General features: G+C 39.1%; 2 protein-coding genes across 7 annotated transcripts in view; both read left to right on the forward strand.

The window, feature by feature from the left end:
* Positions 1–11,186, forward strand: part of lcorl (ligand dependent nuclear receptor corepressor-like) — a 107,247-nt gene extending 96,061 nt beyond the window's left edge. For 2 of the 4 annotated variants that reach the window (XM_059035278.1, XM_059035275.1), the window contains exon 8: positions 6,633–11,186. In XM_059035278.1, coding sequence (XP_058891261.1) covers positions 6,633–6,892 — 260 coding nt within the window. In that variant the 3' untranslated portion in view covers positions 6,893–11,186. The remainder of the gene's footprint in view (positions 1–6,632) is intronic. The other 2 variants (XM_059035276.1, XM_059035283.1) reach the window with 2 other exon arrangements.
* A 202-nt stretch (positions 11,187–11,388) lies between these two features.
* The window catches only part of LOC117421334 (protein FAM184B-like), a 38,138-nt gene continuing 21,807 nt past the window's right edge, over positions 11,389–27,719 (forward strand). For 2 of the 3 annotated variants that reach the window (XM_034920779.2, XM_059035322.1), the window contains exons 1-2: positions 11,389–11,670; positions 26,302–27,126. In XM_034920779.2, coding sequence (XP_034776670.2) covers positions 11,530–11,670; positions 26,302–27,126 — 966 coding nt within the window. In that variant the 5' untranslated portion in view covers positions 11,389–11,529. The remainder of the gene's footprint in view (positions 11,671–26,301; positions 27,127–27,719) is intronic. The other variant, XM_034920780.2, reaches the window with a different exon arrangement.

Consider the following 27,719-nt stretch of genomic DNA (forward strand, 5'->3'; position numbering starts at 1 on the left):
GGGGTATTAGAAGGAAAGCCAGTACATTTGTTTTGAAAGCGCAAACAAATTGAGAAATATTGAAAAATAATATGAATACAATCAAAATTATTGAAGCTGTCGCGTATTTTTGAAGACTTACATAAAAATGTAAACAAATGATACACGTTGCACAGATATATATATATATATATATATATATATATATATATATATATATATATATATATATATATATATATATTAGCTCAGAGCCAGCTGCCCAACGTTTCGATATATATATATATATATATATATATATAATTAGCTCAAAGATATATAAGCAGTAAACACACAGTCTTTTCATTTTCATTTAAAGTAGGAGGCCCTCCCCCAGTGCTGGTGCAAGGGGGTCACTGAAAACGAATTTCAGGGTTTTGCAGGGGTATAACTGCATATACTGAGACTAAATATGTGCTTTAATAGGGCCAAAAAATTAAAAATAAGTGTATAACATTGAGGCATCAGCAGGGTGCACATGATAACCTTTTAAGGGACTTGAGGTCTGAAGATCCAAATGATTACCGTGCCTTCCTACGTATGGACATACCAGGCCCGGCGCCAGGAATTACATGGGAGGGGAGCACCATGTTTTCTGTGAGGGGGCACATGTACATACCACGTATAATATACGAACTGACACATTGTACCGGTATTTAAATATAAGAGTGACGCAAATAATAATAATAATAATAATACCCAAGTGCTTTACAATGCTACTCACTATATGCACCTATTATCAAATAACAGCTAACTAAGCAAATAACTGATCATATAACAACTGAATAAGCAAATCAACAAGTCGATGGAAAATCTATAATGGCAAAGCATATTGATATGTGAAACGTAACTTACCAATGTCATGAAGAAGCCCTCAGTAAAACTGGAATCTTCACTTCCCTTTTGCATTGAACTTTCTCATTACTACTTCTTTCCACTCGCCATGGAACCTGAGGGTCAAATTCTTCTCAAAGGCCCACTGTATGAGGTGCGCTTTGCGATTGTGAAGCATGCTCCTTTTGTGTGTTGTCAGTACGTTGGAAAGGGTAGAAAATGAGTTTTCACACATAGCAGTAGAAGGCCCAAAAGTCAAAGCAAATCGTAGCACTGTCATCGCTTCAAGGGCGCTGTGAAACGTTTTCAGCACAGACTGGGTCGTCCACTTTTCATTGTCGTTTGATTTAATCTGCTTCTGTAGAAACTGACGTGCAACTAGCAATTCAGATTCAACAATGTCCATCTTGATTAAATTAACTAAGGGTTGCAAATTAGCAAGTTGTAGAAACGTTGAGCTATTGGGGTCAGCACCCTGTAGCGTTGCAATTAGTTTAGTATTATGTTCATTAAAGCGAGCCAACATTTCAACTAGTACGGCATCTAGCACACCGTAAAACATCCTCTTGAGCTCACGTTCATTATCAGCTTCACCCCCTGGCTGAACAACAGATTCCTCAACCACAAAGTCTTCAAGGTGCTTGTTCAAATGTAAAACTCTCTGTTTCTTGCATGGCAGAGTTGTTTCACTGTCATTCAGCAGATTGTTAAAAACGGCATCACAACGCAGTTTCGCAGTACGCTCTGAAGCACTACGAACAACCTCTACAGCAGAAAGAAGATTGCTTTTTTTCTCCCTGAAGCATTTTGTTTGGACTGTCCAATATACTCAAAAATGTTTGCACCATGTGTGCAATGAATTTGAAGTCTACAGCTGACACCTGCTTCAATAATCCAATAGCTTCAATCTTAACTTCAGTTCCATGTCCTCCAGTGCTTTGGATTTTTTAAAGTAATTCTACAATGCTGTTAAACGACTTCACAACAACCCCAACTGTACAGTAATGCCCAGTCCAACGCTGCTCGAGTAATCGTTTAAGTTTCTCGCCTTTGTAGAGAACAGCAACAGTTGGTTTCCTTAGAAATGTGTACAATGAGCTGCACACATTGAAGAATTCTTCTGCATTTTCTTCTGAGGACATGGCATGCACAATGACCAAGTGTAGCTGGTGATTAAAGCAATGGATGTATGGGACCTCCCTTCCCAGTTTGTCCTCATTTTGTATATCGTGCGAGGTGCACTTAGCATTGCCTGGTATAGTTTGGTAAACTTTTGCCAGCTCTGGATCTTTTCTTAAAGTGTATTTGAATAAACCCAGGAAAACTTCACTAGATCTATCCGCAATGTCAACAGATTTGTCACTGCCCCTGAACAGCAGTTCGTGTACTGCAAGGAATTCAATCATGTCAATAATTGCAGCCATATGTACCGATTCCTCTCAAGCTGGCCGGTATTCACAAGGGTGGATACAGCCTTTCCCAGAGCGCCTCGTACTTTTTTTTCATTCCAAGTAACCATACAGTGTAGCTGTCCCTTACTTAATGCATGTTTATTTGAACCTTTATTGGATTCAATTGCGTGCTTCCAGTCACAATATCGACTAACAGTAAAGGCAAGGTCAGCATTTCCTGTTAAAGAGACACATTTTCTGCATGGAAAACAAAAAACTGAATCTGACTTCTTAGAGTACTCTAACCATTCCCTATTTTTATACCAAGCCAGGTTCAATTATCTTTTTTTGTCTCCAAAACTGTGCGATGGAAACTTCTTAAGGTCTGGTTGAGCTGGGTTTCCCATACCTAAATCATCCGGGGCTGTTGCTGCTGCCGGGGCCTGCAAGTTGTTTGAGCTGGTTGAAGGATTTTGATCAGGGCTGTTAACTTCCTCACTGCTTGTCTCCGATACAGATTTATGACCCGCATCAGACTTGCTTTTATTTATCCACTTTCTAATATCCATAACTCTAGATGGTAGAGGTTAAATTTACACTCACAAAATATTTACTTATTTTTCTGTGAAACGTTCACTTTGCGCCACATAAGACCCGCCCCCTGCTCTACTTTTTCAGTGTGCATGTTGTACGGCGATTATGTAAATACATAGGGATCCGGAAGGGGGTAACTCGGGCGGACACTGTGGGCTTTGTTGTAGATAACTTACAATAAATACAAACTTGACTAAAAAACACTAAATGTTCTACAAAGTATATAGTATATTAATTGTTTATCAAGGCTAAGACTCAAACTGGATGGGCACCAACTTGACTTTGGGCAGGCATTGCCCCCCCCGGTGCCACCCCCCTGTGGCGCTGGCCCTGGGACATACAGTCCTTCGACTTTTTACTTTTTACGCCTCTAATTAAAAAAGAAAATTCACAATTCATGTCTTCAATTTGCCCTTAAGAACGACTGGCTATCACACTGCGATATCTGGCAACAGGTATGTTAAATTCAATATAATACCATTTATATCAAGTTATTATTAAGCATAGATCCACAGTACCAATTAATTTCTCATAAATATTCTTTCCAGAAGAATCATATAAAAGCCTGTCCTACTTGTACCATGTTGGTAGAACCACCATAGGGAAGATTGTGCCTGAAACGTGTGAGGCAATCTATCAAGTTCTTCATGAGAACTACTTAAAGGTTGGTATAGCCTGTGTAGCCTATGGCGTGACATATTGGGTTCCCATGTCATGTGTTTCAGTACACTCATTAATTTACCCCTTGCATGTTTAAAAGAGATACAAATGAAATAGCAATTTATTTGTGTACTTGCAAGAGATTTATTAAAGAATATTCATTCACTATTTTAAAATGAGGACAACGAAACACATTATCGAGAACTACAATGTGATGATACTCGTCATCCATTAGCATGTGAAATAAAAGATAGACATACACATGGTAAATGTTACATTTAGCTCCAGTTACACATACAATAAGCAATGACCAGGAAATGCAAAAAAATTTTCAGACAGCCGAAATCTTGTCATGTTCGGCTTGGGGTTGTCTTGCGAATGATCCCATCGAGGTGCAGAAGATTCACTTTACCCAAAACGTTTTCATCACTTCATGTAAAAGTGAGACTGAATTATTCACCAGGGAAATATATATATATATATATATATATATATATATATATATATATATATATATATATATATATATATATATATATTGCAGACCTTCTAAGTGTGAACATGTCAATTATAGTTCTCAAATGTATTTTTGACAGAAATTAATGTTTTAATAAAAGGTTTTACTAAAAACATAATAGTACTCACTGGAACCAGATCACTGATATTTGTATCCGGTTGGTCGGTTCCAAAGCAGGGCCGAGTCCCGATTTCAAAGGAACCGGTTCACATATCTCTATTGCTATCCACACCATGGCGCAAGCAAAGAAGATATGTCTGCAGTGTTCCATAATAGTAAACATTTTATGTATGTATCTACATGTTGATTATACCTGTGACTGGGGTTTAATTATTTTTGTTTTATGAATTATTTCTCTGTAATTCTCAGAACTAGTGGAATTAAATGTATTTAATAATTGTTTTTAATTAAACGGTATTTTTTTAGTTAATCGGCAATAATTCTTATTTTTTTATTTTCTGTGGCAAGGGGCCGATGACTAAGTTCAGCTGATCCTTAGGGGTGCTGTTAAGAAAAAGGTTGAGAAACACTGGGCTGATCGATTTTAGGGCTTTCACAACGTACGTTACAAAAAAAGTGTCCTCATCCTCTTCCTCCTCGGGCTCCTCCACCACCTTCTGACTGATGCTTGTAGAATCTTTTTCTTTAGGTATAAAGACTCCACCTGCTCAGCGCCATGCTCGTGGTACAACCTGTTTTTCCCATGACACTTTCATCAATTTCCACAGGATTCGTAGAAATCCTGAAGCACTCTTGTACACTGTACGGAACTCCATTAGGCCCTTGAGATGATGAAGCCCTTGCTTTTTTCACAGCTTGCTCTACTTCTTTCCACTTAGGTGCACAGTCCTCCATTTGGTATTCTGGTGGATTGATAGGTGGGATGTCTGAAGGAATTGACATAGGCTCCTGCCTTTTTGAATTTGGATTTTGTCCAACGTTGAGTCATCCGCCCCCGCTCTCGCAGACTGTAGGGGTATTTTTCTCTTGAATTTCTTAGAAGCCTTGGGCGAGTGTCTCCAGCATCCTGTAAACACAGAGCTGGATACTGCCCACACGGGTAGCTAACCCTTGCCAGCCCCAATGGGGTCTCTTTCCTCCTGTCAGCTGTCTCTCCAGGCTGTCACAAGGTCTTTCCCTTGTTGCCAACTGCACTATTCACAGCAGTCACTGGACATATCCAGATCTTCATGATTGGAAGAAAGTTGCAAAAGCCTTTCTCGAGAGATGGAACTTCCCCAATTGCCTAGGTGCTTTGGATGGGAAACATAGAACTGTACGGCCTCCCCCAACACAGGACCAAAGTTTTACAACTATAAACATACATTCAATGTCATCTTAATGGCTTTAGCTGATGCTGACTATCGCTTCATATATGTCGACATTAGTTGCAATTGAAGGGCAAATGATGCTGATCAGCGAACTGGCATCCCCAGGAAGCACAGGAAGCACCATCCTTCCTCATCCAGACAGACGAGGCAGACATCTGGCATTGCAGAGACGCGGCAGGACCTGCAACTGGCCCTGCTCTGCTGTTGTTATTATTATTAAACAGTTGGAAGTGTAGCAGATTTCTAATATATACTGTTTCTTAATTAAACTAGCTACATATGTATGTGTTTATATGTGTAAAAATGTAATTTCTCAATAAAGGGTAACGGAAGTCATGAACAACAACCTTATGAAGCTGAAGTCCCTAGACGTCAAGAAGCTAAAAATGCAGACCCCCGGACCCCCGAGTGGCACATCCAGTAAAAGCACTCTCATAGTGTGCAGGATGCGCCCTATAGTCTGAATGTCGACGGTTAGAGTCCAGGCTATTCCTTTGCCGACCGAGGACGGGAGCTCCCAGGGTGGCGCATAATTGGCCAAGTGCCGCCCGGGGGGAGGGAGGGCTGGGTCAGCCTGTGTGTTCTCGGCTCACCGCGCAACAGCGACCCCTGTAGTCTGCCGGGCGCCTGCGGGCTTGCCTGTAAGCTGCCCAGAGCTGCGTTGTCCTCCAACGCTATAGCTCTGGGTGGCTGCATGGTAAGTCAGCAGTGTGAAAAAAAGTGGTCGGCTGACGGCACCCGCTTAGGAGGACAGCGTGTGCTCATCTTCGCCGCTCCCGAGTCAGCGTGGCGGTGGTAGCGGTGAGCTGAGCTAAACAAAAATAATTGGACACTGTTAAATTGGGGAGAAAACTACAAAAAAAACTAATTGGTGACTGCTAAATTAAAAAAAAAAAAAAAATGCAGACCCCCTACGTGAGTGTCAAGCCGTGCAGAAAGGATATGTATATTACCTTTAACCATGCTACAACGTAGGCAGTTATTCCTGTATTTGTTAGCCTTCGCATATACATATTGTTACAGGTTAGCAGAATGAAGGAGTACAGACCGGTGCTCAAAAGAAGTGATAAAGTTTATTTTTTCTCGAGGGCCAACAGAGCGATCCTCTCCAAAACACAACAATAAAACTCCTACTTTTGGGGCTCACCCCCTGCCCCACCCCCCACCCCCCACCCCACTTGCCCACACACCCATAAGCTGAGTGCCTGGTGCACCACACCAACAAAAAAAAATGAATGTTGCCCCTGCCAGGGGGCAATATATAATTTCTCTAATTTTTGCTTGCAGCAAAAGACAACGCCCACCTGAAGGTGTCCAGTCAGTCTGCGGAGACAACTGAACACCCAGCGGACACGTGCATGATGGACATGTTATCCCATCAGGAAGAGGCAGAGGTGGTGTCCCATGGACTGAAAGAAAACACCTGGGAGGTTTGTATGCTGTCACCAGCCTTCCTTCAGCTCACCGGCTTAAGGGATTTGGCTGGCAATTACTGGGTCATGGTAAGTAATAAAGGCTGCCAGGAAGATTACTTTAAATGTATTTGACTCTTTGGGAATTAATAATAACCATGATTTTTGTTCTCAGGTCATATCACTGCTGCAGTACAGCAAAGCCAGTTCAGATCGTGTGGCCTGATGTACAGCAGCAACAGAGATGTAGTGATCAAAAGCAAATGCGTGATCATCTTTTTTCTTGTTTTCTAGATGGATCGCTTACTCTTTCCCAAGCTGTGAGAGGACCCCTGTCCCACAAGTAAATTGTGAAGATGTGGAGGTCTACTGCACATGCAGGAGACCATACAGGATTGTACTGGAGCTGATGGTGGAATGCGGGAGGCCCACGACGAAAGGTTTGAGGCCCAAGATGGCCTGTTGGGAGAGGAGGACAGTGACGGAGATCAGGGTGCCATCGGCATCAAAACAAGCATAGATGGGGGGGCTGCCGCTCCACCACCTTCCCTCCCCCTCTGTACCTTAATATTTAGAGAAGGGAATGATGAAGGTTAAGCATAGTGCTGAATTTCAGTATGTAAGAAACATTTATTTTTTTCATGAAGTATGAATTATAACTATGGTACATTCATTTTCAATAACATGTCTGTATAAATATCCAAATAAATGTGGATATATCAAAAATAGGACATTCAACATTCAAGTGTTGAAGATACTCATGACAAAACAAAATGTAATTTCTGTCCAGTAAGTTTTATTTAAAGAACATTTCTGTCCAGGATGAATGATGTGTAGTCTCGAGTTCCTTTATAAATGCAGGACAGAACTACGAGATCACATTGCACATGATGGACAGAAGGTAGACATTTGATGTTTGCACAGATATCTTCTGTATTTCACACAGGTAATGTCTGTCTTATTGTCATTGCTTGAAGGGCTTTGCAAATGCCAGTTGCTGCAGGCGGAGATGCACCGGCTCTTTCTGTCTGAGCATTTCGGATAAGAGCAAATGCTGCAGATGCTCTAGACGTTCTTGATCGTCTTTGAATAAGCCGTGTCATCTAGTGCCCAACATCTCCTGTAAAATTCTGTGTTGATACAGCTTTCCACATTGCATTGATATCAGTCCAAAGGATAAATGATTGTATGCCACCACATCAGCTATATTGTAGAAGATGACCAGTGACCAGCAGGAATTGTAGTCAATATTATCTCTGGCTTCTTGTCATCCCTGATACACACTGTTGCATCGTGCTCATCACAATAACATTCTTGCTTTTTTTTTTTTTTTTTGGACAGTATGAAAGAACTGCTGTACTGTCTGTAAAAGAACATTTTGAAGAGTGTACACTGTGGTTCTGTATTTTTACAATCTCATTTGGAAGCTCAAGTTTGTTTTTTCCTCACTGTTCCAAGCATGATCAACTTTCTTTTGAGTAGCTTAGCACCAAGTCTGTAGGATGTGAAGAAGTTGTCACACAACATTATAACCTTGGAGTCTATGAGTAATTTCCCCTCTGTTTTTTTTCAGGTGCTTCTCCAGGCAGTTTCCTTGTGTACGCCTGCATATTCCATGCAAAGCTCGATTTAGCATTGCAGATTGCCCATATTTTTATGCCATACTTAGTGGTTCATCCACTGTAACATTTGGTCTTGGGTTGTAAAGCAAACACAAAATGTCTACCCATTTATCCCACACTTCCCTGATAGCAGCTAATTTGTTTCTTTCACAGCGGTTGGCTCAGGTATCACAATTATCAAAGCGAATCATTTTAGCAATGATGTGAAATGTTTCCAGTGGCATGGTGATTTAAATATAGCCCTACTAGTTTCTGTATTCCACAAACTACGTTGCTTCTCTTTTGGATCTCTGTGCACTCCAGCCAACAAAAGTAGCCCGTTATATGCATGCATATTGAAGAAGGTCTCGTAGTAGTGAGTAGTTGTTTCTTGGTGTGATCGAGATGCAAAGAAATACACAGTCCTTTTCTTCAAATATTAGTTTGGTTTATTCAATATATGCAGGGAAACATTTTCCCATTAGAGAGCAAGCTGATTCAAATATGCATACAGAAACAAGCTCTTTAATACCCATTTGCACAGGAGTTTTTCCCCTCCCCTGTTCCTCTGTAGGTCCAATCACCACGGGACAACACCCTGTGGGCTACACCTGCGGAGGGATCCCATGTGCAGAGAAAATGGCGTGTTGTGTACTAAAGTGATCTAAAGGTTGCTATTGCAGAAAGTAAACTGGTTCTGGCTTGATTGTGTTTATGTTTAGTACTTGTTCTTGTGTTCTCACACTATGCGTAAACTATACTATCTTTGGCGTATCGGTCCCTCCAGCACTGGGTGATTGTAGTTTCTTCAGCTGCTAACTGCCGCTGTTGTTTTATGCACAGACTTGTGGGTTTTGCCGATTTCTGCCGAATAGCACTATTTGATGCAGTCTTGCACTTATCAGCTTCTTATACCTTCTCTGACACTTTTTTCTGCAAAACTAACAAAGTGTACAAAACTGTAAATGCTTGCATCTTATATTGCGTTAATGCTTTGTTTTCCATGTTCTCCAATGTATATCAACATGATCAAGTTATTTCCACTTTGTACTCATGCCTTCCAAGTTTGTCATTTCCAGTATTATGTTTTTGATTGCTGATGGTATCAAAAGATCAAATGCTGATGCTATGTCATGAATGCAGGTAACAGCAAATCTAGTAGACCCAGGAACCATTTTAACATTGGAATTTGACAGCCTACCTTGTGTGGAGATGCTGCCCATGTTATAAAAGACAAAGCATTTTATTTTATTCATACATACAAAGCAACATAGTTAAATACCTTGGGTCATATTTACCCATAGCATTGTGTTTGTATACAAGATCAGTTCTAAAAAAAATAACACCTCAGAGTTCTTATTTTCTGTTTATAAGTTAATGTCCCATGCCTAGTAAAAGTCATAAAATATTATAGAGGGGTAAAAAGGTCAACAGAAACCAGGAGGGTTAATATATTACATAGATCTACTTATCCAGTACAAGTTATTGAGTGTATCATAATCAGGAATATGGAGGTGCCCTATCTGTCTGTCTGCATGTCACATTTGTTTTATAATGTATGGAGAACTGCTTGTCCAATTCTGGTTAAACTTGGCAAGACCATTTTTTTAAAGAGGTTATTGATAATCTGGGGTTTTACTAAAGCTGTCTTTTTGTCGGTGTGTATGTGAAACATTCTTTTTACAAAGAAATAGAGAACCACTTCCCAATTATAACAATAAGGGTAGGTGGACCTAACAGAACAGCGAGGTAGTATGTGATGACTATGAGTCGAGCAGCGGTACATTTGTGTAGTACGGTTAAAAAAATAAAACGTATTCAATCAAGAGAGACATATTTGGCCATTCGAAGAGCCTGATATCGCTTGGGAGTCATAGGTTGGTGACCCTAGGTCTAGTGGATCACGTCACGTGAACATATTAATTTGGATACATTGCAGACTATCAATTGTCTAATTGAATTGATATTCTACTAATATTTTGTCTAATTTGGGGGTTACCCGATTGAATAGTAATAAATTCAATTATGCATACAATTTAGTGTAGAACTGTTGTACTCAGACATTCCCCAAATGTTTCACAGAGGTGGAGTAAACCCATAGTAAAGCAGACATATTCAAGATGGACATATTCAGTACAGTAGACTTGCTAATCTGAACCAGTTACGATTCAGATTTGTAAAATATGAAACAGAATCTCTACCAAAATCACTCTCGATTTATAGTTAAGCAAAAAATAAATGAGGAATAAACCTGTAAAAACAAAACAAATGTAAATATATACATTAAAAAAAAGTTTTACACACATATAACAAAATTATGATGGATTGTTTAGGTGCCTACAGCAGCTTCCAGGATGTATTTCATTATCATTGTGCTTCGGGTAATAATAGGACAATTCAGACTACTACCTTGTTTCTCAGAAGTTGACTTTTATATTGAAATGTCAAAACTGTAAGTAAATAAGTAACATTACTCTCATTGTTGTACTACTCTGCCATAACATTATCTCTTTCAATTGGTTAGTATAATCTGAGCCCACGTAAATGTTAAATGGACCATAATACACAAGGCTTGTTGCTAAAATAAAACCTTTTCAATAGTTTTTCAATTTATTTGAGGAATGTGTTTTTTTAAAAATAAAATACAGATGCATGTACATTGTTGTTGGCACATCTTTCAAAATTGTCGACAACAGTTTCCTGAACTTAATTTTCTGAACAAAAAAAATATGGTCTTCAGCTTTAGTGAAAGGTTTGTTTCATTAAATATAAAGAAAACTATTCTGTAATTGGTGCAGTGGTTTTAAATTGTAAATAGTAAACAATGAACTATTGGTCGTGTTACAATTTCTGTAACTAATAATAATAATAAAGATCACACCCGTCTGGTACTTAAAAAAAAAAAAAGTGAACAGGCACGCTGACAGATCAGTGTCTTCCTCTGGAATGTGTAGCATCAGACTACACGACTCTGCCAGCCAATGTGAGAAACTCCTGTATAAGAAAAAAAAAAACGTCCAGACTTGCATATGTTCTCCTTCATTCACAGCTCTGCCGCTTTTGATGCGGGATATTAGACATCTTTTGAAACAGCATTCAAACGTCCATGTGTAATTCTTTGCACAATGGATTAATCTGTTTCTTCGCAAGGAACTTGTTTAAGCAAAGGCTATGGCTTCTAGCGCCAGTAAAATGTTGCAGCCCGGAGGAGCCTGCAACGGCACTGCTGCAGACTACCCTAACATTGATCAGGAATTCTACGACTATCAGATGCATATGAAAATGTGCAAAAAGATTGCACAACTAACAAAGGTAGGATTAAACAATCTACAAAATCGGCAGTTTGCATTTTTTAAAACTACTTAATCTCACTGGTTTATTCAAATGATTAGTAATGATGATTCATCATCTGGCACTGCAGTTTAAATTGGTTTATGCAGTTTGGCCTCACTCCTAATAATCTGCGTTTAAAAAATTGAATAAACAAATAACGTTGTGACGAAGTATTCCTGCAAGGTCGTTGTAAAGGGCATGTTGATGCAGCATTAAGTTCAAGAAGTTGTCTGTTTATATGGGGTTCAAAGGACCGTTATGACGTCACACGATTGATTTAGGACAGCAGATACACTGTAGCAGATGCGAACGGTATTCCTTTGGGATCATAGTCCTTGGGCAAAGTCTCAAAACAAGCCTTAATATATACATGCTGTCACATGTGTACATAACAACATGTTGTTTTGTTATATAGAAAGGCAACAAGCTGTACATCTTTGTTAATAAGTTAATCAATGTTTAAGTTTGCAACTGACCCTGAAGGAGGCAGTGGCACAAAGCAAGGCAAGGCTTCCTGCAGTGTTGTAGTCGTCGTTTCGGGCTGGATGTTTTCTTTCCATGTTACTCAAAAAAATCATGTAATGCGTTTCGCTTTGTTTGGTATTCAAATCAGTTTTAAAAAGTGCAATTTCAAAAAAATAGCTTGGCATGACTGTAACATGTAAAATTATACATCAGTAACATAAAAAAATATTACAAACTGTAAGTTTGATTCTGATAATCCAAATAAACAGAAAAAATGTACAGACGAAGTTTATTTTCAATTTAATAAGCACTTCTCTATTGGTAACACATAGATATGAAAGGTATCCAAAAAAAAGTGACTTATAGAAAGACAGCAACTAAGTGAGGTTTTGGTAGTTTCAAATGTGTCACTGTAACAAAGAAATCTAAAGTTCATGTCCCCTCAGCTCCAAGTTAGTGCCACTAGTGCCACCCTGTCACTTTTTACTCTAAATCTAACCACCGACGATGCAAAATTGCAAATTTAGAAATCTGCCAAAAATCCAAAATCCACTGATACCAAAAAGTTTTGCTTGATTCTTGTAGATCTTATCAACATATATCCAAAAATATATTTGGGTGATTTTTTGGAGCCCCCCACGTGAGTTATTTCAGCCTAAACTTGGTAGAAATACCACAAATTCAAATTTCAGAGGGGGTTAATGACACAAAATTTGGAAGAGTGGTCCCTAAGGTGCTTACAGCAATACTAACCTTTTAGGACCCGCATCCCCTACAGGGTAAAGGGTTGGGCTGAAGTTCGAATAAAACTCGTCACTTACCCCTCGTCTGGTAACTTGCCAAAAGTGAGTCAGGTGCTCCTGGTATTTTTTTCTTGAAAGCCCTATTCATTATGAGTCGAACAAGGTGCTACACGTGATGGTAGCATCTAAGTTGAGCCCAGGGTGGTTTTTCACTTTAGGTTGACCTTTGCCAGGTCACAGCTCGAAGAGGAAATTAAAATAATAAAAAAATGACGAGCATTTCAGAACTCAGCGGGCCCGAAAACTCCCAGGTTAATTGTTCTGAGACAGTCGGGCAACGGCTCTGGTTGAGTTGGTATGGAATTATCCTATTAAAAGAGAAATTGGTTGCCTGTTTTCAGTTTAAGTTTGCAAAAAAAGGATTTATAATTAACTTTGGCATTTGCTTTAAGTTTCCCTACAAACCTTGCATATGTACCAAAATCTGACAGTGTACCATTTTCTGACATTACACAGTTTTGGTTCGCATACCATATTCTGACGCTGTACCGGTTTCTGGTTCTACACCAAGATATAACCCTATCACATCACGGCACTTCTGATGATACACTTTGAAAAATAAAACATATACATTTAAATGGATTAAACTTCCACAAGCTTGCAGGTTTACTTTTCTAATTGTATAATTGGTAGTGCTGTGATGCATATAAGTGCAGGGGCCCCTGAGTGGCTCACCTGGTAGAAGCGCAGCCACATGGTGCGCAGGGTGAGTCATACAGCGCAGGTTAGCTTCTTGGCTGTGCATAGTAGGCCAGTCTTCGCTGGGGACTCCGAAGGCAGCGTTGTATTGGCTCTGGCACTCCCGTGGGTTAGGGAGGTAAAACCGGCAGGGACTGTTTCTCGTCATAGCACTACAGCGAACGCTGCTGGCCATGCGCCCAGTGAGCTTAAAGGCGGCCACCTGCGAGGTTGGCTTTTGTCTTCCAGAGGTCAGTAGCTCGCTGACATCTGCTCTCAAGTTCCTGGGTGAAAAAGGAAGCTGGCTTGGTCGTAGGATCCAAGGACACCCACTGAAGTTTCGGGTCTCCTGAACCATGTGGGAAATTGCTGCGGTAAGGGGAAAAGCGTTTGGGCATTCCAAATTGGGTGAAAATCGGGGGGGAAATAATAATTGGACACACTGAATGCAAATAATAAATGACATTAAAAAACAAACACAATGCGCAGGACTAAAAGCATGCTACTTTTATTATTTTGTTTATTTAGCAGACGTTTTTATCCAAGGCGACTTACAGAGACTAGGGTGTGTGAACTATGCATCAGCTGCAGAGTCACTTACAACTACGTCTCACCCAAAAGACGGAGCACAAGTGACTTGCTCAGGGTCACACAATGAGTCAGTGGCTGAGGTGGGATTTAAACCGGGGACCTCGTGGTTACAAGCCCGTTTCTTTAATAACTGGACCACACAGCCTCCTATAACAAAGGGCTGTATTTTCTCAGTGAAGGAAACATTTAATTTTCATGGCGACTACTGTAATGATTGGTTTAATTCTAGATAGAGGTACCCACAAAACCGAACATTTCCTAATATTGATACGTATCAAAATACGATCACAACTTACGTTTGTAGGTAGGTGTAAAAAATGATATTTCTCACAATAAAGTTTTGTGGCAACTAGGCTTGTTTCACATTTATCCCACATTAATTATTAAATGTCGTTTCACATTATAGCACAAATAGAAAAGTTTATTTGTATTTTGGATTCCTCTGCCTCTGTCTGGCTCAGCGTTCTCTCAAAGATATTTTTTGGTTGTGCTCTCCTGGTAACAATCAGAACTTCCTGTTGTCGTTATCTGTGCCTGTTTGACGTTGACAATGGGGGCGTTGCCCACGAGTGTACGTGGCAAACGTGAACCGTCTCATGGGCTGCTGCGTTCACAGTACAGCAAAAAACAGACCAAAGCCATCGCTGGGCCCCCTGTGGAGCAGGCCACATTTAGGACAGCTGAACCTGGGCTGGACCTGAGATGTTTGCATTTACACTACAAAAAGCCATCTCAGAGTCGGCTTAAAAGTGGCTAATGTAAATGGGGTATGGTAGTCTAAAAACCCTTGTCACTGAATTCAAATGACTGAGACAGAGAGAGCAGTGCACCATTCTCAAACTATAACTTAATTTACTGATACATTTTAAGAAAAAAATCTCAGAGCCTTAGTGAGGCTGGTAACAGTTCAGCTAAAGATGAACTGAAAGGATATGTTTATATCAGTGTAATGGGACTCCTTTAATCTGTTACACACCATAGCAACAGATGTTTATTTTTTAACACCGCAATGTATCATCCTGTGCAAAATTCTGGATCAGCAATACCAGGTGGGGTTTTTATAAGCCATGGAGACATACTGTGTACTACCCAGGCTTGTGTTGTCTGTCAGTAAAAATATCTGTTTCTAATATAAACGTGGTAAGAACCTTGGTGCCACTGCTGAAATTTATATGACGTTCATCTGGAAACTTGAGGCTTAAGGGAACGGAAATAAAGGAAAGTGTAAAGGGACATGGGGTAAAAAAAGGAGTAGTGTACGCTATTCTTAGAATCAAATCATGAGAGTGTTTGGTGGCACAGTTGGCTAATGTACTAGACTTTCATCTCTGGACTGGGTTCAAATACAGCTTAGCTCATAGGTGAAATAAGTCTTTAAAAAAGCCCTAAGTGGAGAGTTGTGCACAATCTCAAAACCCCCATACAGTTCAGCTCATTTAACAGCTAATACCTTTGCGGGCAGTAAATAAAGGCCATAAACAAATGTATAACAAAACGTATTAAGCAGGCAGTAACCTGCAGTCATCAAATGAAATACTGTGGTATCTTGAGCTGTATGATCACAGGAGAACAGAGCCTCTGTATTGTACGCTCTGATGGACAGTATGTGGGAGAGCTGAACTGAGGTAGCTGCTTGAACTGGCTGATTGCCACCATTGAGAACAGTACACTTAATTCATGTTGTGATGAGTGGAATTCCTTTAATGTACATCTGCCATGTTTGTTGTTGAGAAAATGTGTTTTAGAAGAAGAAAAAAAAGTGAGAAGTACAATACATTGCTGGTGTTTCACAAAGTATTTAGCCTCCATCGACAGTATAAAAAATTGGCTTGAAAAAAAAGTTTAAGTGGCTTCTGCTAACCTGTGCCTGCATGTATGATTTTCAGTGTTTTTCTTTTTGACTAGTGTCCAAAGTGCCTGTGACAGTGAAGGTCAGGCAGGCAAAAGCAAATTTGCTAAATTAACCTGACCACATTCTGCACATGGATTTCTTCAAGGATTCTTCAGGTTAACAAAGGGTAACACATTTCATTTAGAAAGTGATTATTCAGGTAAATTGTAAACGCACACTAAATAAGTCTCCTTCCTCATTGCAACAGTAATGCACACTGCAGCAAGTCGCTTAGACAGTGGAGTGAGACAGCACAATTTATACAGAGAACTGGATATGAAAGAATGGGTGGAATTAAATCTGATAGCTTATCAACAGTTATACCAATGTTGTGTATTTATTTAATTCTCTTTTTTATTCTGAATATTGAACAAAAAAACTTTGCAAGCACTGTCTCTATAACAATGTAGGACAACACGTTTTGGACGGGACAGTCCCACTTTTGGAGCACTGGTCCCAATGTCCCCAGAACTTTTCCTGGGACGCTCATTTCATCCCGTTTTTTTTTTCCCAGAGCATCGTCACGCTGGTAAGAGAATATTGTATTTTCATGCAGGCTCCAGTGTTACTACCATATCTAACTTATTAAAGTACAATGACATGATGTGTCACTTGAGGGAAGGTTGAACAACCAGTAGCATTAAAAACTGGCTGTACAGCGCCGTATAAATCTGGAGAATTACTGAACAGTCCACGTTCATATTTGCAACCAATCACAGAGAAATGCGGGTGGGTTTATCCATTGACTGTTGCTAAAACTAACTGGCGGATATCATCTGAATCGTTACTCTCGCTACCTCAAGGGGTTTGACTACTGTAGTCTAACAATAACGACTCATACAGGTACCATTGTATTGTGTTGGAATTATTCTCTTCATCCATGATATTTGTAGATCTGCGTGCAAACGGCTTTGCTTCGTGTGTAGCTACAGGCAACAATTGCAGTAATCAACACTGTCATGTCACAACACCGTGCCATGTTTACAACGCAGTGCACTGAAGCTTGTCGTAGTCTGAACACTTTATGCGTTAAGATAGCCCATCACAACAATAGGAGGGGCTGTAAACTATGACAAAAGTATTTGGAAACACATTTTCTATTAAAATAAGTCTATTCACTTTCAGTTCACCACAGGTACCCTCTAAGAAATGTATGTTAGTGAATGATACAAAATAATTTATGAACTAGTTATTTTCACATTTGTGAAATTCAGAACATTTTCTATTTCTATGCATTTTATGTTGTTTTTAGCAATAATGAAATACAATAGTTTCAGGTCTCCAGGTGCCCATTTAATTAAAAAAAAATAATATATATATATATATATATATATATATATATATATATATATATATATATATATATATATATTACACACATACACATTGATGGTTGAATACTGTATATGATACAGATAGTTTAAAACAATTACAAAAAATCACGTTCTCGTTTCATTTAACCTTTCTTCTTTAAAAAATACCTTAGAGGCAGGATACATCTCTTTTTTAATTTTACTTTATCACAGCTATTAGTTTAATAGAAGAAAAAACAACTCATTGATAAAAACGTAAGTTTTTCCTTCAGCAAAACAGGCAAATGTCAGGGCTCATACTGGAGGGCTGGGGGTGGGGTCGATCCTTTTAAGCTTCTCCAAATTGTTTTATTTCCAGATTTCCTTATTAACATGTTTTAAGCTGACAGGTATCACTTAAAACAGAAAGGAACCTGTTAAAAATGTGTTAATTGGTGTGATGACATTTCCTGCCTTAGTTTTTCAATACTAATCAATGATAATGAGAAGGCTTCTCCTGACAATCTGAAAGCTTCTCTGCCAATTTTACACAGGCTAATGCTTATAGTATTTGTTTCGTAAGTAAAGAAGTGACAACGTTTCATTTTATCAGAAAAGGAATACGATTTAATCTTATTATGGCTTCAGCCATGTCTCAGCCTATACTGTTGACTCAAAAAATAAACTCCAGCCAAGATCAGCAAAGAAGTTAGCCTTTGTTAAATGAGTAGTTATCTAATTCAGATTGTCAGGAGACACTTTCTCATGATCATTGATTGGTACCGAAAAAATGCATAGATTGAAAATAATGGAATAGGCAGGAAATGTCATCATGTAATTAACAAGTTTTTAACAGGTTCCTTTCCATTTTAAGTGCTACCTGTCATCTTACAGCATGTTAAAGGGGGAACTATTCAGAGAAATGTAAAGGGTTTGCCTACCTGGATTACTATTTACTGTACTTAATAACTACTTCAGAAGGAAGGTGAGGAAGCTCATGGGTGATGATGCACTGGGCTTTATTTATTGCACACAATAAAAAGATAGGACATTTAACACATTTCATCACCTTTAATAGTAATAGTTTAATAGTATAAAGTGGCTGAAAAAAAGAGAAAGAAAGATGCAGTTTCAAAGGCAGAAAAGACACTATATTTGCAGCAGTAGCAGCAATAAAATAGATTTTTGTGAATTGAGAATCTCTGAATTTTATATTATCGATTGCTACTGTCTAATGAAATTACAAAGAAAATAGATAATTTAGTCACAAAAAATGTTTTTGAAAGTAAAAGATTCCACTCTGAATATCACCATGCGTCTCTGCATTCACTTTCAATATGATATTAGATTAAACATTGCCAAAGTGAAAATAAAAACCCCAGACCCCCATAGGTTGGAAGTTGGAAGTTATTCACAATATTTCCGCACTGTCCCAGTTTAAGGACTTCAAAATCTGGTCACCTTAACAGTAACCCTACAAAACTACAGTATAGCTGTAATGGATAATTCAGCATCTAAGCAAGAACTAATGGAATCTGTGATTTCATATCCAGTATTTAACAGAGTTGAAATAAATGTTCTGATAATTATGTGTAGGGGAATTTAATTAAGTTGGGATTGTTCTTCGGGAAGCAGAAGGACTTCAATAACATTGGATCTCAGAAAGTTGTAATTTATTTAAAGCAGGGTAAGCCCAAATATCTTAGCATGAACAGTATTTACAGCAGCTGCCAAGATATAAAGGATTGGGACCCAGCTTAAAGTGATGAACTTGTCTGGGAGATACTGTACATGTTTCTGCATTTGCGCTACAATTCACAGGGAAAACAAACCCCCTGATCCTCCCACTATGAAATGATTTTGAGTTCTGTCATTTAGTCCACATCTAGGGTAACAGTGTTTACATTCTCTAATGACTTTCTAAGAAATAAGGTACAAAAAAAACATCCTTTCTGTTTAACATTAAATGTACACATTTAAAAATATACATATGGTACACACAATATGCAAACGTTGGCATAAGTGGAGATTTAGGGACCCATTCATAACAAAGAATTCTGATCCAATCAATTTAAATCAGTTAAAAATTCACCGTTCTGATCCCTATGCCCCTTCTCCTTGAACTCATTACAGCGTTTCACTATCAGATTCTGAAAATGAGTAGTTTTTAATATATATATATATATATATATATATATATATATATATATATATATATATATATATATAGATATATCTTAAATTAAATAAAACTTTTTGCTCTTTTAGAACAGATTTGGGTGGCTCTCTTAAAAGAGCCTTTGATGGTTTTGCGGCTGCTTCCCCTCATGACGTTGTCTAGTATGCACTCCTCCTCCAGGTTCATCTCCTGCTCCGCCCGTTGCACAGCTGTGTGATCTCCTATAATATGATGCAGAATATTTAGAAATGCATCTCGACAATTCCTGCCGTGCCTTTCTCTCCACGTGAATTCGTCCAGGTACGATGGTATCGTCGTTTCTGCCGTGCCCTGCATAGTTTTGAATAGTTTTTTAGCACGGGCCCAGTAATTCTCCACGTTGTTGGTGTGGACTCCCCTGTCCGTGTCTCTGAAATTTTCAGAGTGGTTGACGGTTTTATGAATATAGCCGGGATTAAAGTTTTGAAATAAATAAATGATCTTAAGCGGGTCTGCAGCAATATCACTGATGGTACTGATGTTGTATACCGAGATATCCAATATATCTGCTGTCACCATATCTGCTGTCATTTTTTTTATTTTTTGGAAGCAGTAACCGACACAGGCAGAATGTTCCATTACCAACCTACACAGACAGAACGTTGCATTGGCCCTGTATTCTCTACCAGCTTTGCTTGGCCCCTTATTCTCCACCTATGCCCAAAAGTTGCTTACAGAATTATTTATCTGATACATTTATCGTCTCCTGGCTCTATATACAGAATACCTTGTTTAATAAAGCAAATTAGCTGCCATCCACTAAAATTAAACACTGAAGTGCCTGGAGTGTTTGAAACAGCAAGAAACGTCACCACTTCCCTGACCTTCAGAATTGAGAGCCTAATTATTTTTCTGTTTTTGTTATGCCTGTTACTCATATGGCCGTTTCTTTGTGCCATTATATGAAACTGCAGTTACAAATAAAATGTTTTACCTTTTTTTCAGAAGTTTGTTCACAGAATAAGAAGATTAAGCTTAATTATAGCATGAATGTTGAATTATTAATGCACAGGGCCCAGTTCTCAGTACATGCCTGACTGAAGTAATTTACAAGATCTCCGTAATGGATACTATACTGTATGTTTTTAGTACAAAACTGTCGTATCCCAGATATATCTTTTATGAGAGTTGCACTACCAATGGGAATTTGAAATTTTACAAAGGTGAGGTACAATGGTTTATTTAACAACAGTTTAGAACAGTTTTTATTTTCTATTTTTTGTCTATTTTGTAATGTATTTAAATGTTCTGACTTGGCTTGTTGTTATACCCCAATCCACATATAGCTACTATAATTTGCTATTCTTTGTAGCAGATTAATATTATTTTGACAGTAAGAATTTTAAGGATGAAATATTTTCTCATAAGGAAAGGGAGATAGAAAGATAAATTAACTTTTCATTCCTGTACTGTATTTGCTTGACGAGGAATGTGTGGTGTCTCATCACAGCAATTTTAACATCAAGAGCAATTCATTCGTATTTACATTCTTTTGGGAGAGCTGGTTTTGTACTGTGTTGCAAATAACGAGCATCAAATCGACAATTAAATATATACTGTAAAGTAAAGTGAGAAACATGAGTAAAATTAAGATCCTTAGAATATAGCCCCTATCCTTTAAATATTGTCAGCTCAATACAAAAAGTATAAAATTCCATGTTCAACTTGCTAAAGAGACCTTGGGGCTCATTCACTAAAGGGCAGGTTTTTTTAAAAAAAATTTTTTTTACTGCGTGTTAACTATTGATCACACCGCATGGTATTTATTCCAGTTTACTGCTGTATTCATCAAAGTTTTTGCTGGAAAGAAGTACTACACGCTAAAAGAACTCATTAGCATATATCACCACCAATTAACACTCTGTATTTTACTATGCGCTACGACACTTTAACGCACGGTAAACACATTTACCACGCAGTAAGAAATTGCTACCACACTTTAGTGAATGAGCCCCCTTGCATTATATTACTTAGTTGCTTGTTGTTTGTTTTGTTAAAGTACTGTTCGATCTGGGCTGTCAGGCACCGGGAAGACAACAGCAGAAGAGGATCTTGACATCACTTGAACAGAAACTGCCTTCTGTTCTATAGTAGATTGAGGTTCAGGCATTCAAGATCATACCACCCATCTCTTCTTGTTAACAGCTGAAAAATCCTACAGTAGATTATGCTTTTGTCCGCCAGGTAAATGAAAAAAATCGACAGCATCTGGTGGAGGCTCAGGCAGACAATAGCTTCTTGTTTTTAAGTGCACTGGTCCTTTTATAAACATCTCACTCAAAGTGAGGGTGGCAGCCTCTGATACACGTTTCCTGCATGTGATTCATTTATCAACACAAGCAAAAACCACAACATAAACATTGAGTTACCCCTAACACGCACTTTAAATAGCAAGTAGGCAGCTCTTTGTTAAACTAAGAATCCCCCTGTTACACCTGTATGAAAGTCCACTTGTATAAAAAGACTCTTTGTCTTAATATCCAAGAAAATAGTAATTCACCCTCTTTGTCAATGGCTGATAGAATCAATAAATGATAATGGGCATAGTGTAGTTGGGTGCCACTAATGCATTACTAGTACACACTGTAAACATTCATAAGGAGGCTGTGTGGTCCAGTGGTTAAAGAAATGGGATTGTAACCAGGAGGTCCCCGGTTCAAATCCCAACTCAGCCACTGACTCATTGTGTGACCCTGAGCAAGTCACTTCACCTCCTTGTGCTCCGTTCCTCGGGTGAGACGTAATTGTAAGTGACTCTGCAGCTGATGCATAGTTCACACACCTTAGTCTCTGTAAGTCGCCTTGGATAAAGACGTCTGCTAAATAAACAAATAATAATAATAATAATTCAATTTTAAAAAGATGCACTGCCCTATTGAAACCTTCTCCTGACATACAGTAAATACCTGTATTCTGAAGTGCCCATCTTTTTAGTATTCTTGTATATTTCTAATTTTGAATCATGAAATTGGGTCTCCAGTTGATTTAAGTGGTTGGAGATCACTATTTAGAACCCTCTTTGGCATTTTACATATTTGTACAGACAGAAATGCACTAAAGAAAAACACACAAGCACTGTTAGATTCCCATAGCCTTGGTACACGCTCTGTATTAATCCCAGTGGCGGTATCTGTAATGCTCTACAATGACCACTTTTAGTATTCAGTTGAGTGGTTAATAAAACAGGTTAGATTGTAAACAGTGTGGCAGATGCACAGTGGCACCAAAAGGTAGGTAGACAGATGTATCTACTGAATGGAAGCGATAAACGGAAATAGTTAATGTAATAGAGTCATTAACAATTGGATTTTGGTTCTAAAGAACAGCTGCCAGTGAATTCCTCAAGCATTGCGTGTTCCAAGTCATTGTATACAATTACATCAACTAAAGACCCCAAGGGTCTGTTAGCAGACATCAAAGACATTGCTTGCATGTTTGTCTCAATTTAATAGAACAGAATAGTTTAGTATAGCCAAGATGCATTTATATCTGGTGTTTATACCATCTTTACAGGTGAGCTGCTGTTACATCAACGTATCAATCTAGTAAAATGTAAAAGTCTAGTGGTAGAGACACTAGTTTGTACTGTTTCAAACTCAAATCCTGGATAGAAGGTTGATGGAAAGTGTGGTAAATAATGATCAAAGTAGAAACTGTAAGAAATAATTATACATAAAAAGTACAATAGAATCTCTAGTGGTAGAATTTTAGATCATACTGAATTGGACTCCCTACCTTGACATATACATTATGTACAGTATGCACTATATTGATGAAGGAGGAATACAATGAGCTCTTGATAAAAATCTTTCGTCAAATCTTACTTGAATCCTTTTGAACCTTACTTGCCTGAAAGCTGGGGCTTAAGATATTTTTGAGAACCGACCTAACATTTAGAGTTTCCAAGATAGCTTCCCAAATCTGCTAAGCTTCTGAGTTAGAATCCACGCTGGTATTGCAAAAATCTGAAGGAAACTAACTGTGCTAATAAAGATTTAAATTAAATAGCTTTGAGAATCTATCCCCATGTGTACAATTTACATAATGTACAATATAATCAAAAAATATTTGTGGATTATTAAGGTATTTAGCAATTGAAGTAAGGTATGTAAAAAAAAAATAATTAATGAACGATAATGTTACATTAAGTTTCAGTGAATACTTTGTACTTTTGTGAAGATGTGTATGCAACCATAAATGAAGAGTGAAATACAGAAAGTATGTTACAGTACTCCATTACGAACCTTTGAGCGTGTTGAGTTCTGACACTTGGCTGTCTCGCAGGAAATTGCATTTCCATTTCCACTAGATACACTGGTATTTTTGGCTCTGTTGTTAGGGGGCCACAAAGAGTTAGTGCATTGGCAACATTCACAGACAGAAAGGCGACATCTAAAGTGACATTAGGCCATGTGAGATGATTGAGTTGTTGCTTTTAAAGCCTGTAATAGTATATGACGTCCTGGAAAGAGTGCAACAGCCTCTACTGTTTTTATTCCTTATGTCCAAAACATGTCACTGTATGACACTTTGAAATGAACATGATCCCCGACTGTAACTGTTAAGTCTTTCTGCCAGGTTTACTTTTACTCTGAAAATGGGACAAGGCCTCTCATGCTGCAGTTTTAGCAATTTCTGGGTGTCTGTTGTAATTGATTCCTGGGGAATTAAACTTGATATGTCTACTACTCTATTTTAGTGTAGGGTGTACAGTATGCGTACAGTAAAGTATATTGATATCATTGTTGACAGTTCCAATTTTTGGGAAGGGAATTTATGTGCTGCTAAAGTCTGATGGTCTGCATTCCAATAGCGCATGACCAGAAGCTTACACTTACCATATTAAAGATAAGCATAAAGACATCTCTCAGAGAGAACACACACAAAAAAGAAACACTGCGGGTACTGAAATGTTCTGAGCTGGCGTGTTGAAATGTTGATATTTATAAGCACATGTAAACAAGCTTCAATCACAACTAATTTAAACAATAATTTTAGAAACGATGCAGACTTTCAAGCAGTACTGACATTATGGGCCGTATTTTGTACCTGACTAAATTGACTGATATTATGTATTTTCTTATACAGGTGTAGTCAAGCAACATTGTAGTCAAGCAACATTGTATTTAGACGTGTAAATGTAGCTGTGATTTTCCAGACCTGTAATATTAGGTCTACATTGACAATGCAGAGTATCAATTAGGTTGTTAATGAGCAGATAATACAGAATCTCTTTTTATTGTGTAATCCTGGCACATTGTTTGAGTGGATTTCTGTGCTTTTGGCCACTGTAGCACATGTGTTGCTTGCTACAATGTGTTGGGGGCTTTATCCATAAGGACCCACCGTGACTTGTGCTTTAGTGTGCTGCTATTCCAAGAGCTGCCAGGAGACTGTCGAGATGGACACATTGCTCAGTAGAGCCACTGCATTGAGAGATATGTTGGCTGCATGGGAACCCATTGTCATGCCCCATGTGAAGCCATTAGATCTTTATGCTTTCTCCTTGTTGTTGCTTAATAGTTACACACAACTTTGACACATCACATCACCACATACATTGCAGACTATTCTCTAATATTGTGGCCAGTTGGTGTAAGTCACTTTGTCTGTCTTTCTCTATATATAAATAGAGCTCCCAAATTGCCCTGTAACAATAGCTTTATTTTAAACCAGGCTGTTTCCGCTACAGCTGGGAGGTAATGGGGCATCAATCTGTGCAGCCTGAGCCATGCCATGATTCCCTAATGCACGCCTGATTACAAAAATAAACTTTTTGCAAATGCATTTATTAAGCCTTGCTTTTGCTTATATGCCTGTCACTGCAAAATGAATTGCTTGAGACTATTTGTTGCATTCATTTTAATGCGGGGAAACAGCTTAGCCGTCCTGCAAGTTAGTCAGGGAATAACCTGTGTAGTCAGCGCTCCAAAATCGGAGTTAGGTGTTTATTTCGTGTTTGTTTTATTTTGTGTGAATTAAAAATAACGCATCAGTGCATAAAAATCCATTCCAGTGTGTTGGGTCGTATTTTTAAAGGGGCAACGAACCCGCGTGGCAGCGATCTTTTTACTATATCTGTCTATATAATGCAATAACGCATTTGCCACAGTGTCCTTGACCACAGCATCACCAAAATACCTACTGTATATCATAAAGACATTGCATATATAGACAAACTTGAAGGCTGATGTCATTTTTTCACTCTACACCAACGTCAGTAGGGAGGAAACTTCCCTGAATTTAGTTGAATTAGTGCTTTGTCATCCTCAGTACAACAGGATGTGATTATTATATTTAGTGAATTACCAGGAAATGATGCATAGAACCCAAGTGACACAAAAATCAGGCCATAGTCAGGAAATCACTTAGATTACATGTCAGAAGATTTTTAGCAGTGCATAATTGATTTTGGCACAGATTTATTTACAGATCAGACTTGCAGTATATCCAAAATCCAAAAGAAGTAAAGAGGGGGCCAAGGACTGGGGGGGGGAAATGGAGACTGAACTGCTTCCTCACCCTTCCAAAAACTGGCAGAGCTGGCAAATATCCTATTGATGCTGCTTGTACTCTCCCTACCAAGTGAAAGCTATTTAAAAAGTGCTTGTTCTCTCCCTACCATTAAAAAGCAATAAAAAAAGATGTAATTTCATTTCTAATGTTTTTCAGGTGATTTACGCCCTGAACACCAAATGCGATGAGCACGAGTCGACGCTGCAGGCCCTGCAGGATGCCCACCAGGAGGAGATCCAGCGCATCATGGGGGAGATGCAGGAGAAGATCCAGCAGTACAAGAGCCGGGTGGGGGAGGAGATGGACCTGAGACAGCGGCTGCAGGCCATGGAGGAGGCTCTGGAGCAGCACGAGCAGCGCAAGGAAGAGGCGCTCAACGACTTCGAGACGTACCGGCGGCAGACTGAGGAGCGCGAGCTGACGACCGAGACGGAGCACGCAGAGCGCATCATGTCCCTGTCCAAAGAGATGCTGGACATGAAGAAAGACTTTGAGAACAAGCTCCAGAGCTTCTCCAAGCTGAGGAAGCAGCTAGAACAAGACAAGGAGAAGGCTGTGGCCGAGCTGGAGAGAGCGAGCCAGGAGTCCTTGAGCCTGCAGGACGAGTGCCGGGTGTTGCGGAGGAGCAGCGTGGACGAGAGGGGCCGGCTGGAGGAGATGTGCAACTCCAAGACGCAGGCTTTGTGGGAAGAGGTGGAGGTGCTCAGGGCTGAAAAGCTCAAGCTGACAGAAGAGTTCAACCAGAATATCTGCAGCCTGAAGGCCGTCCATGAGGAAGAGCAGGAGGTCCTGAAGAGATCTCTGCAGCAGTCAGTGACTGAAACACTGAAACAGTGGCAGCAGCGGGAGCTGGAGCAGAGGAAAGCCCTGCAGGCTGCCCTGCAGCAAAAGCTGAAGAGAATGGAGGGGGAACTCGAGGTTAAAGGTCAGAGGTTAAATGACTGCAAGAGGCATTCGGTCAAACTACAGGAGAGTATACAGGTAGAATTACCTTTTCGTGGTTACTTGTATGGTATTTATTTTCATGTTATCAGGCCACATCCAGTTAACCACTAAATAAAGTCCCGACAGTATGGAGCTAGCAATTCAGCAATTTCAGAACAGGCTCACCTCTTCTATGCGTACTGTTTGAAGGAAAGTGCAGGGAGCAATGACCGTCTCACTTGTTTCTGTTTTTCAGCTTGGGACATTTTACTTAATTACCATGTGGTATATCTTTCATCTTCCTTTTTTGTATTGAATATTGTCAGGCCCGTATTAAGGTATTTGGGGGCCCAGGGCTACTAACATTTCAGGGTCCCCCTTGAAACCCCCCCCCCCCCCAACCATAATACTGTACAATCAGCTGTTTATTTATTTTTATTGATTTCTTAGCAGACGCCCTTATCCAGGGCAACTTACAATTGTTACAACATATCACATTATTTTTACATACAATTACATTATTTTTTTTACAGATTATTTTACATACAATTACCCATTTATACAGTTGGGTTTTTACTGGAGCAATCTAGGTAAAGTACCTTGCTCAAGGGTACAGCAGCAGTGTCCCCCCACCTGGGGTTGAACCCACG

Source organism: Acipenser ruthenus, chromosome 1 (genome assembly GCF_902713425.1).
Source record: "Acipenser ruthenus chromosome 1, fAciRut3.2 maternal haplotype, whole genome shotgun sequence".
NCBI lineage: Eukaryota > Metazoa > Chordata > Actinopteri > Acipenseriformes > Acipenseridae > Acipenser > Acipenser ruthenus.